Raw genomic sequence first — 13,129 nt, 5'->3', positions numbered from 1 at the left:
AAAATGATTGATTGAAAAAGTTTGAACACTGTTCAATCAATTTACAAACATATAAATCAACAGAGAACTTCAATGAAAAATAAGCATTGTACAGTTAAAGACAAGAAAGGAAACTTAAGCTTTATTGAACACGCTTTGCATGATAAAAAAAATAAGCTAAAGAATTTTATTAATAAATGCTAAAACAATCAACGAACAAAATTGAATCAATTGAAGGAAGAAATTTTAGCAAAATGTCTTATTTTTAACAAAAATTATCTCATGTTAATAATAAAAATTCGTTATCCTTTGTACGTGGAGAAAGTCGCTCAAAAATTAGAACGTGACGTCATAAAAATGAGGAAGATGAGAGGAGAAATGGGAAAGAAAACCCATAAAAAAAGATAGATAATCAATCATTTTTATGACGTCACGTGTCTGATTTTTAAACGACTTTCTCCTGGTACTATCCTTTCAATAACTCCACTAAGCTATTACAAAAAACAATCAAAAGTTTATCGAAATCAACAAATTTAAAAAGCTTCACAAAAAATGTGTCCACAAATTACTCATTAACTAAATCATCACTCGAATCTTCTGCCTGAAGTTCAATAAATCCTCCGCCATTTCTATGATTGCCTCTTGGGTGGATAGTTGGAGAGGGCTGTTGCAATATTAGGTGAAAATTTTATAATTTAATTTAACAATAGTTTAAAATCATTACTTTAAATTTCAGTTTTTGTGGTTGATTAATATCATTTTTAGGAGATTTCTTTTGGGATGTTCGGGGTACCATACCCCCCCCAAAAAAAAAATCCCTGGCCAACAAGAAGCTTCAATGCAATCGATCCAGTAGTTAGCGAGATCATACTTTATAAACAAACAGACAAACACAAATATTCTACTTTTTATTACAAGATATTCTTCAAATATATTAGTTTAATCAATTTAGTAACTTTGACTTATGCAAAGTGTTTGATTTGACACAATTTCTCCTATCCTGTTTTATAAAGAAGTAAGCTTTTTTAGTCTGTAGCGCAGGATCTCGCTATCCGCTGTACTGATATGGTTCTCCTTTAGAATGAAGGTCCCGGGATGGTTTTAGGCTGTTTTATTTTTATAATAAAAAGTTGTTGTATGGTTTGTTATGCCCTTTCATATCCCTTCAAATATCCCTGGATACTAGGGGCGCTGCTGCTAGTTTTCTATATAAAAATAAGATTTTTTTGTCTGAAGCTAAAGATCTTAGATATCACTGGTTCGAATTGGTTTTATTTTCCAGACAAGCTTAATAAATATTTTGTGGTGGTTTTATGCTATTTTCCGTCCTACCCTAGTAGCAACTAGTTACCAATAAAATGAAAATTATTTAACCGGTCAAAGTTGATGATGAAAGCGACAAATTTAGAATTCTTTCTTATTACCTAACTGTCTTCAAACAACCATACTTAAACAATCAAAATATTTTAAATTATTCCTTAAAATTTTAATAATTTTCACACAATTCCTGAGTTCTAATGTTGTTGTGGGAGGAAAATGTTCCCATTTGTTGAGGAGGAGTGGGGGAAGGACTCGCTCGAGATGCTTGACATGGGGTTGTACACCTGAAATTTTAAAGTTAGATCAATTTAATTATTTAACATAATCTTTTATCAAACCAGTGCAGTGTAAAGAATTCATGAAAATATATCTATGTTCTAAATTTTCCAACTTTGTTAACTTTGTGTCAGAGATTTAAAGTTTTAGAAAATATTTGGGAAATAGCCCCCACCCCCTAGTTTATCTAAGCTATTTGTGCAAAGAAAGTTATAATATGGGTATACTGTATTTCTCATGACATTTTAAATCTGTTTGGAGGGTTTACCCTCGAAATGAATAGGCAAAAATTAACAATATTTGTCCTCCCCCATAATCAAAGTTTAAATCGCCTGGGAGGAATGGGGAAAAGATAAAATTAAAAGTAGATAGAAATACAAGACTACAAACCTGATTATATCTACACCACGTAAAACAGAGGAGAGAGAGTTGTTTCTTTGATGTCGGCTTCCTAGCAAATTTATCACATTAAAAAACTATTGTACATAATGAAATATGTGAAATGTTTTGTTTTTAATGTGGTAGCACCTAGTGAGAAAACTTAAAGCTAAAATTTATGTCATAAATTCCTGTTGGATTTCCCCAGCCCGGACTTGTAGCTCCTGTACAGTTTCAGGGTTGTCCATTTTTATTACAGTTTTGACATGGCTGAAACACTTCCAAAATATTTTTTTTATTTCATTTAAATCTACCTTTTTCAATAAAAAATCTTTAAAAGTTAAAATTTTGTGCATACATTTGTTACTTTTGTAAAAAAAATAAATTTAAAAAGCAACTCCAATTATACAAAATTAATTTTCAAATACATAATGTTGGCAACCCTTCCTGTGACAGAACCGGTTCTGGCATTGAGTCCTTGATTGGATGATGACGTATGTCTTATATTGAGTCCAGTATTTGAGGAGTTATGGCGGGCTCTGGACATACATTAACAATTGTTAACCCCTGCTGGAGTCATAATCTTTCATAAAACCTAACTTTTACAAGACAATTATAACCTATATTAATAAATATTCAAAAAAATGAAACTGTTTATTTTGCTTAAGCTGACCAGTGCTGAATTAGCTATTAAATATTAATGTTCCTGTGTAGATGGGGAGAAACTTGGGGTGTACCAATAGGGGTTCCAAGCTGGCTGTCTCTTCTACAAAAAAATTTCTATTCCTGTTTTAAAGGCTGAAGGCTTGGGTCAAGTAAAGTTATTTGGTTTAACTTTAGGCAAAGTTAGTTTATGATTCTTAGGGAAGAGCTACGGTATATTCCTCTTAGTATTATTTTTAGCGATTTTGAAAATTTGAGTACCCCCCCCCCCCCAACAAAATAATAATTTAAGTAAACTATTATTAGGTTGGACAGGAGGAAGGGAGGGAGGGTATATAAGGCGAGACACGAGCCTTGCCTTGCCTCCTTAGTCAACCATGCCAACCAGTTTAGGATCTCAGTCCCTCGCTACAAGGCAATCTGTAGTCGACTAACAAACAGCTTCAAGCTTTCAGTCTATTTATATACAGAATTCTTACTGTATTGTTTACCCCTTTCCCCTCCCATCTGACCAACAACCCCCTTATCCCCGCCCCCTTTATGTTCTCCCTCTCGTCCGCTCCGTGTCCGCGTTTTTTAACTGTATTGTTTACCCCTTTCCTCTCCCATCTGACCAACAACCCCCTTTTCCCAGTCCCCTTTATGTTCTCCCTCTCGTCCGCGTATTTTTAGCAAGAACAATTTTATTTGTGGGTTGCGTAGCAATATTTAAAAGAAATAGCCTAACCTAAAATAGTTTTTTGAAATTTAGAAAATTAAAGTACCCCCGACAACGAACATCTGTGGCCGCAGCGCTCGGCTCCCTAGCCTATAACCTAACCTAACCTAACCTAAAATAGTTTTTTGAAATTTAGAAAATTAAAGTACCCCAGACAACGAACATCCGTGGCCGCAGCGCTCGGCTCCCTAGCCTATAACCTAACCTAACCTAACCTAAAATAGTTTTTTGAAATTTAGAAAATTAAAGTACCCCAGACAACGAACATCCGTGGCCGCAGCGCTCGGCTCCCTAGCCTATAACCTAACCTAACCTAACCTAAAATAGTTTTTGAAATTTAGAAAATTAGAGTACCCCGACATCAAGTTGTGGACAAGGGAAAAAGGCAAGCTTCAATTTAATTCAATAACGTGTCCGTGCTGTGGAGAAGCCTCGCTTCGCTCGGCTTCCCCACACAGCACGGACACGTTATTGAATTAAATTGAAGCTTGCCTTTTTCCCGTGTTCAAATCTTTTCCTCCTCCCGCAGACTATCCAGACTGTCGGGGGGGGGGGGGGGTACTCAAATTTTCAAATTGATAAAAAATTTTGTAACAGGATAACGCCAGAGCTACTTTCTCTGTCGAATTATGGGTAAATAAATTCTTTCCGCTCGTTGTCTATTTTTTGTTGCACAGCATCTCTATAAGTATCCGCTTCTCTCACTGCCTTCTTCCAACAGAAATGTTGTACACCGTTATTAGATTACATTCTATTAGAGTGCCCTTAGAGTTACAGATATTAGAGTATATTAGTTTATATGTTAAATACACGCTTTTTTATTGCTAGTTGTCCAATTTTTAGTATTTCCTATTGGTTGTAACTCTTCATGAGGTTGTACTCTACAAACAAATATTCTATAAAAATCTAATATATGTTATATGGTCTTGTTGTGAAACATGTTAATTAATAATTGTGACCCACCTGTATAACAGAGGTGTTTGTTGAGGGCTAGCAGCTCGTGTACTTCCTTCATTTGATAACCTTCGCAAAAATAGTAATTTCAAAAATTTGAACTATTAGTAATCACGCAACCTTAAAGTTTACGTTAGGTTGCGTGATTTAAAATTGTCCAAATATGCTGATATATTTATGTTCTAGCATAATGCCTTAGAGGCCTCCAGGGGCCTTTAAGCGGGGGTTAATCGACCCCCCAATTTCAACTGTAGTTTTGAAAAAAAAAGATGTTAAATTCTTTTTTTTGGGGGTTGGCGTTATTTCTTGGTAGGGTATTGGTACCCTCCCCCAGAAATTATCATAAACCTTCCTAGGACCTACTCTGAGACGCTTTCCTGTTAAGGAGAACCATTTCGTGGTTAAGTAGTTAGCGAGATCTTTCAGTACACACAGGTAGACAAAGACCCTTTTTTTAAGGATTACCTTTCAATAGTGTTAAAGTTGCTTGCTTCTTCTGGTATGATCTCAGCATTAAAACTTCTTAAATAAAAAATAATATTAAGAACAATAAGATTATAATTAATATAGCTTTTATAGCTAATAGAAGTAATACTTATCTACCATCTTTGGGTAATTACCTTCAAAATAAGGTGAAAATTTAAGTTTAAGTAATAAATTCAAAGTGTCTGAAAATATTTTTGTGTGTGAAGTACTTGTTAAAGTGTTTGTACTATTGAGACTTACTTGGAAATCAGAATAGTTGTCAGTTAGGTATTGCTTTACATAATAACCAAGGTGTTTGAAAAACCTGCTGTAAGGTGTCTACTAAGATATATAAGTTTTCCGGAATTTTAAAGTTAGGGGGAGATTTGAAATCTGCATCAAATTTTGAGGATTTTTTTTATAAAATTCGTTTTTCCTATAATTCTTTATCTAAAAACGGAAATGCAATTTAAGTTAATTAATTTTGGCATCTGTGATTGGTGGATTTAAAAAATCTGCGCTCTGATTGGATGGCGTACATCATTCAACCAATTAGAGCGCAGGTAGTTTAAAATCCACCTATCCTATTGGACAAAATTAATTAACTTAAAATGCATTTCCGCTTTTAGATAAAGAATTATACAAAAAACGAATTTTATAAAAAATCCTTAAAATTTGATGCAGATTTCAAATCTCCCCCTAACATTAAAATTCCGGAAAACTTATATATCTTAGTGTCTACACAATAATATAAAACAATTGGGGTGTTTCCATAGGTTTTGGGGGGCTTTTACCACCCACCTTAAACTTTTTTGAGTTCCTATAGCATACCAGAGTTGATATTTATGGTATACCTGGAAATCCGGTGCTGTAAGGTGTCTAAACTATACTATAAAAAAATTAGGGCGTTTCCAGAGGTTCTGGGGAGCTATTATTACAAATTTTTGGGATACCTATGTCATTCCAAAACTTTTCTGGCATTCCAAAGTTGGTTATTGCCAAGGTATGGCCTGCCATTGGTAATTTAGTCTGTGTATTTGCCTATCAATGGTCAATTGTATGATATGACGGCACAAAAAACAGCTTCATACCTGGAGATCCTGTGCTGGAAGGTGTCTATACTGATCTCCTGATCCCCAGGAGAGTGTAGGGCCAGAGGTTGAGTTAATGGCAGGGTGGGGGAAGGAACATAGATTGGAACACCACCCTTATGTCGTGCTAAAAAAATAATAAAGATGAAAACATATTAAGCGGAAAGTTAAACCAAACATAATAGATAACCTTATGTAAATCATTATGACTGTCTGTCTAACAGTTATCAGCTTAGGATCTCACTTATCGCGAGAACGATATGATTCTCATTATAGTGAAGCTTTGAACAAATATGCCCCCACAACTTTTTTTATCTTTTTAAAACTAGAAGTGATAGTGGGGAGTCGATAAAACTCCTCCCCCTTCCCTATAAAAGGCCTCGCGGGGCAAAGCCACTAGTGAAGTGAAATATGTATAGTATATGTATACTCCACATAAAATGGTTACATTCATAGTTGTAATATAAATTTATTAAAAAATTTAAAGAAATCAAAGAAATTAACGGGACATACATAAATTATACCTGGATTAATATAGATGGAGGACTCATAGCGCCAGGATTCAGCTCTGGAGACCTTCTTACCTCCAGATCTCTAAAATAGATAGAGCGATAGATTAAAAAATAAATATTATATATATGCACATTTACTAGTATATGACCAAACTCAATACCAACCACAGTTAAAACTTCCAGACTAAGGTCGTGCAATCAAAGGGTTGGTTGTCAGCAATAGTAAGACAGTTATTGCCTTTTGACCTATAAACTTACTTACCCTATAGAATTGTTTCCAAATGAAAAGTGCGAGTATAACAAGAACAACCAATGTGCAGCCCAGCAGAGATCCCAGTATGAAAGTCAGGTATTTGTATATCTGAAATAGAAAACAAAATTTTTATCTATAGTGAAATATATTTATACCTGTAGGTATATTCACTGAAGAGTAGAGCCATTCGGTTCAGCAGTTATTAAGCTTCAGAAGGACCGACAGACTAACTTTTTATTATAGATAGAAGTAGCAGGATGTCTATTTGTCTAACTTGAGTGTGTGTGTTTGTGTATGTGTGTCTATTTTAAATTAATATCTATCCGCTGGACCGATATGGTTCTCCTTTACAGTGAAGCTTTCAGGGTAAGGTTTATAGCTATTATGGGGGAAGGTTTCCGAAATCATCCTACGAGAAATCACCAAAGCAAAACGCGCATTCATTAAATTTACTTTGAATTGATTACAGATCCATATTAAATAAAATTAAAATAAGAAGTCTATGTCAATATTTTCACAATAACTGAATCATGTTAGATTTGGTTGTTCAATTTCAATTTCAAATGAAATCAATAGTAGCTCATTACGAATTGCCTACACAAAAGTCCATCTTTTCTCTGTGTTTCACTTTTATGATTGTTGTCGACATTCTTGTTATTTTCTACTGAACTTACAATGTCTGTGCATTCACTGAATTCAGTGGTAAGCTCTGTAGTAATTGCTTCAGTTCTAAACACCCTGATTTCTGAAGCATTGGCTTCCCTGACAATTACAAATGATCATAAAATTGATATAGCATTAATTTTACTTCACCATGTAAAATAGCTAATTCTTCAATTTCAGTCTTAGCAAAAAATGAAAGAAATAAACACAAAATACTTCTTAAAATAGTATGATCATTATATTCCTGACAGCTTCAAGGAATGAGGAGAAGTTTTGGCGCGAAACTGATGTCAAGTTTTGGCGGGAAGGAACCAGCTGATCAGCGTTAAAGTCGCCTTCAACATTAAGAAGAAGCTCTTCACTGTCGAGGAAGGTTGAGTTGTCGTCCATTAGGAAAGGCTCAATGTCTAAAGAAAAGAAAAACATAAAATATGATAAACTTATTTTTTATTTAAAATCTTATTAATGCAATAACAAGAGAACGGCTAAACACTACTGTGACTGCCGAGCCCTGAAATAAATTAGGGAAAAAGTATCTTTTTTAAAACTTTTTCTGCTTAAGGTCAAACTGATGAAAGCTAGAATGCAAAAAATGTTCAATTCATATAAAGATTGCAAAAAATCCAGCGGTCAAGTAAAAGTATTTTTTTTTTATCTAATTAAATTTCTTGAGCTCAATTTTTTTCAAAGATTTCATGTTGTGTAGGACAAACTCTAACTGTAGAAAAGTCTTCCTTAAAATCTATTGGCAGTTTACCTCAAAGTGCCTAGTCAACTACAGAAATCAGCCACCCCCTCCATAACTTCAAATTAATTAAAAATAAGAAGACAGGGGTAGTTTTTTTGGTAAGGTTAGGTTAGGCTATATTGGGGACATGGTAGTCCCGCAGGGTAAAGGCCCCGGCAAGCACAAAAAGGCTATAATTATTCAAATTAAAAAAAGTGTAGGGGGGGGGGGTCTGTGCTCGATAGGCACTTTGAGTAAAAGCACCAATATATTTTTTACAAACCTAGATTTGTTTCCATTTTGACTGTTTTTACAATCCCATTTTTATATGTCATTCATCAATAAACATTTTATGCATTTGTATTCTAATCATTCTGAAAAAAATCATCATGTTTTTCTAACAACTTTATATTATGTCATAAACAAGGAGACTTAATACAAAGAATTAAAAAAGTGTAGCAGCCGAGTATTTCACATTTCTTTTCTTCAGTCAAACGGTTAAACAAAAAATTATAGATGCGAGTCTTATTGGTTAGCAAATTGTAATAAAAATTCAGTCGTAAATCTTAAATAGCTACGGAGATAGTAATGAATGTATAGCTTCTAAGAATAGAAATAGTACCTTTATTCTTCTAAGAATAAATTAATATTAAAGTACATTCATATTTCTAAGATGGGAAAAGTATTCGCAAAAAAAAATTTATTGATATTTCTTGATTAATAAAATACCCAAAAATAAAAGAGATATTTTATAACATTTCATATTCAGTGATTTATGACAAGAATACAAAAATTTGCATTGTCTTTATACAAGAGTGAATGAATACTGTCTGTCTGCCATATACAGTGAAGCTTCTTGTAGGTCCAGGGAAGTTCTATAACTTTTTTGGGGGAGGGGCCTCACCTGTATGCAACTCCCCCAAAGGTTTTCCCTTTTTAAAAAAGTTAAAATTGAAAGTGGGGTAACCCATCTTTCCCCCTCCACTAAGTTAGAAGCCCATAGAGGCGAATCCGCTATTTTCTTATAAAAATCCATGTTTTATTACTGTACTACTTATAAATATTTTTATCCTAGATGATATTTAGAATATATTATTCTGTCTCTGACAAAATGACACTGTGACTGATGTAAACATGAAATAAACACTCCCTATAATTTTATATGCATGGAAGGGATAAGGCACTAGAAGATAATGTAAAATTAATTAAATGTCGAAAAATAGACTATTTAAAATATGCGATATTTACTAGAGTGAAACAAAAGTCTTTTTTCTATACAGTATCTATTTCAACAACATTTTTTTACTTTATAAAAAAGATACTTATAATATAAGATTTTTACAAAACAAATGGATGATTTTTTTCCAAATATTTTAGAAGATTTTTCTCCAAAAAAATGTTACATAAAAAAATCTAAGTTTAGCAGCTAAATTCGATGCATTTGGATAAATATCAGAGGGTTTCTTGAGAATAAATTCTTTTTATGAATATAAGATTGCAACTTTTTCTATAACACAGTTTTAGATTAAATATTTTTTTGGTAATATTTTTATTAAATTGATTAATATGACTTTTTCTTAAATTTCATTAAAGCATTTTACATTATTTTCTATTTAAAAGGGATGCGCTGCGCACCTTAATTAAAGTGTCTAAATCTATTCTGTTATCCCTTGAATTCCTGATGATTAATAATAATATATTTTAATGTTTGCAAGACTAGTTGTTTTTTATCTTCCTTTAGTATGAGTCATACATGTCACGGATCTAAAGTGATAAAACAATTGCCGATAAAATTTTGATACCCCATTATGATACAGACAAAATTACCCCTTCCAAGTCCTAATGAATAAGAAAACGTTACTACAATAAACAGCAAATTGTCCCCCCTCTCTGTGGATACATGTAATAATGTATACTAAGATATATAAGTTGGAAAGAATTTTAATGTTAGAGGGAGATTTGAAATCTGCATAAAATTTTAAGGATTTTTGATAAAATTAGTTTTATGTATAATTGTTTATCTAAAAGCGGAAATACAATTTAAGTTAATTAATTTTGACATCTGTGATTGGTGGATTGAAAATTATCTTCGCTCTGAGAAGCTTAAGTGTCGCACATCATTCAACCAATTAGAGCGCAGGTAGTTTCCAATCCACCTATCCCATTGGTCAAAATCTATGAACTTAAATTGTATTTCCGCTTTTAGATAGATAATTATACAAAAAACGAATTTTATAAAAAATCCTTAAAATTTGATGCAGATTTCAAATCTCCCTCTAAAATTAAAATTCCTTCAACTTATAAATCCTAGTGTATACGTCATAGCATTGCAAATTTAAATAAGGATGACAACATCCATAATTAGCGAGCACAAGCGGACAAAGTGAGTTAAGTAGCAGATGTTTATTATACAGTTGTCTTAAAAAAAGAGAGAATATGAGATAAATCATAAAAATCATGAAAGAACGATTCCTAACTTTTGTGATTTTTAAAAGAAAATAGCTAGTCGGCGCTTTTAGTAAGTAGTAGATGTAAAATGATCCATATAATTTAAATATGCAATCAGTTTTTATTTGTAGACCTCTTATTTTGAAGTAATTTAAGTTTTAAAAAAATTAAGTTGGTTTTCAGGTTCTTAAACGCAAAGAATTGCCATTATGAACAAAAATAACAAAGTCTTTAATTTAACACTTTACTTTTTCAATTATGTTGAATAATTATTTAAAAAATCTATTTAGTTGTACCCCGTTGAATCAAAACTTTGAACTTTGGGAGCTCGTCACGAATGGATTAACAAAAAATCACAAAAGTTAGGACACCTTCTTTTCAAAAAAGTTATATTTTCTGTCTTTTAGAGCATGACCGACAGACCGAAAAACCATGTAAATTATATACTGAATGATCAATTGTACAAGGAATCTTCACAAATATTTCAGCTGTCTATCACCTTTCCCAAACATCTTTTGAGATGGACTTATGTACGGTCAGAAGAATAGATTATAGAGAAGCTTCTCTAAAAGATATAGAAAACAAGGACTATTACGCAAGGACGTCGAAGCTTTTTTATAATTTTTTTTTGGGGGGGGGGAGGCGGTAAAAAATTTAAAATAACAATTTCAGCACCTCCAAGTTCATTTGAAGGGGGGGGGGGGGTAATCTTGATATCATAGAGACAAGGACGTCAAGTTTTTTGGGGGGAGGGGGGGGGGGTAATCAAACCTTTACCACCCCCCATTCCCACCTTGGACGTCCCTGCTAATACGTCGACGATAGAGTAAATATAACATAATGGCGAAGCTACTGTAAAATTTACAATTTATTACATCTTTGTCCTGTCGATTTGAGAAGCTAGGTGTTTTAATGAGATTTATATAAATATATTATTATATAAAATGTTCTAGTTTGAAAAAAAATCTTGCAAATTATTTAAAATTCTAATTTCATTTTACATTTTTTTTGCATATGTGTTAAAAAAAGAGTAAGTGAGCCGGAAAAATTACTTTTGTCCAAAAAGTGGACATGTTCTCATATTAGCTAAAGTTAATACAATGTAGATAGTAAATTTAGTCACATATAGTAAAATATGCATTTGTGAGATAAAGCAAAAAATATCCACGTGACGTCATAAAATGAGGGAGATGCGAGGAGAAGTGGGAAAAAAATCCCTCATTTTTATGACGTCACTTGGATGATTTTTGGCACAATTTTGTCACAATTTGGGCTTTGTCCATTTTTGGCAGGAGAGATAAATCCTTTTTTCTAAATATATTCTTATTCAGTCTTCTATTTTAAAAGAAAAAAATTGTGGGGGGGATTTTTGAAAATGTGCATTTGGCCATCTTTCCCCCAATAAAAAAGGCACAAAACCTGCCAAGATAAAGCATCATGAAAAATTAAAGGGGTAAATATAAAATAATACATAGATTTACATAGCCTACGTTAGAATATTCGGATCATGGACAGGAAACAAAGTAGCGGGTTTCGTCGTATTTTCACAGTAGCTTTTCTCCTATTTCTAGCCCCTACGGGGCATATTTTCTAACCTTGCGGGGCAATCATTAACATTTACTTAACCTAACCTAAAATACCCTTTCACAACCTACTGTGAAAATGCGACGAAACCCGGAATTCCGTTTTCTTTCCATGACAAGAATATTCTTTACATTTATTGCAGAAATTCTTCTTTTAGTAGTTTTAACCTGTTCTAATAAAGATAAACATGTCACACGTCTTTTTTAGTAACGCAGCGACTCAACAAAATGTGCAGGTCTAAACTCAATCAATAATCCAGTCATTTACAAAGTAGGTAGAATCTTTAATGTAGCTTAAAATCAAATTTAAGATTAAGTGTACTTTTTGATGAATTAAAAACTAAAATTCAATTTGTAATTTATTTAACTAAATTACAACAAAATATGGACTAAACATTAAATACAGAAATAGAACTGTCTGCAAAACAGTAATCATGAAAGAGTGGGTTTAAAACGCAAAATATTTTTGCTTTTTATTTTTTTCACTTTTGATAAATTTACTACTATAAGAGTTTCTTTTAAAATAAGAGAGAAGGAATATTATTGAAAGTTTCAATACATTTAAAAATTAGAAGGTTGATTAGTCACCCCCTCCCCCTCCAATCACATCCTAGCCCTTCTTAAAATAGACCAAAATCTACCCAGGACAAATACTGACCTGGTTGATAATGTTTTTTTTTATGCACCTTTTTTTTACCATAATCCAAAACATTAACAAAACACAAAATTTTTATCTGATTTTATTCACTAAAGGTTTCTGAAGAATTAAGTCACTTATACTCAGGGCGCGGCAGCCGCGCATAAACCTCAAATTAAAACCAGCTCTTGTGCGAAAAAAAGAGTTTTAAAAATATGGATTGTCTGTTTAGAAACAGGTATAGGTGAATTTAAAGTTATAACATAACGATTTCACTGAGGCTTAAATGCGGCTTATGCACGGCTGCCAAGCCCCACTCATACTGTTTAAAATTTGTTGCTTTTAAAGAAAAACTATGCTACTTATGAACATATTTATCCCTGGCTTTGTTCCATCAAACCATGGTTTTATTTTATTGGCGAAAAGGGAATAATTTCAATAAAAAGCAAAAATCAGGGAGAA

The 13,129-nt window shown here is 32.8% G+C and overlaps 1 protein-coding gene across 1 annotated transcript; it reads right to left on the bottom strand.

The window, feature by feature from the left end:
- Positions 1-323: 323 nt before the first annotated feature.
- On the bottom strand, positions 324-8,392 carry LOC145324309 (uncharacterized). The gene is made up of 14 exons (XM_080166925.1): positions 8,283-8,392; positions 7,523-7,679; positions 7,284-7,377; positions 6,619-6,717; positions 6,369-6,438; positions 5,845-5,971; positions 4,754-4,810; positions 4,298-4,357; positions 2,663-2,719; positions 2,405-2,495; positions 2,147-2,181; positions 1,966-2,028; positions 1,490-1,583; positions 324-646 (listed from the first exon to the last, which is right to left on the bottom strand). The coding sequence occupies exons 1-14, from the start codon at positions 8,332-8,334 to the stop codon at positions 545-547; spliced, it is 1,158 nt and encodes a 385-aa protein (XP_080023051.1). The 5' UTR covers positions 8,335-8,392; the 3' UTR covers positions 324-544.
- Between the last annotated feature and the right edge of the window lie 4,737 nt (positions 8,393-13,129).

The sequence above is a fragment of the Acartia tonsa genome, chromosome 7 (assembly GCF_053477335.1).
Source record: "Acartia tonsa isolate MP-2025a chromosome 7, ASM5347733v1, whole genome shotgun sequence".
Taxonomy (NCBI): Eukaryota; Metazoa; Arthropoda; class Copepoda; order Calanoida; family Acartiidae; genus Acartia; species Acartia tonsa.
This window is presented reverse-complemented; position numbering and strand designations above follow the sequence as displayed.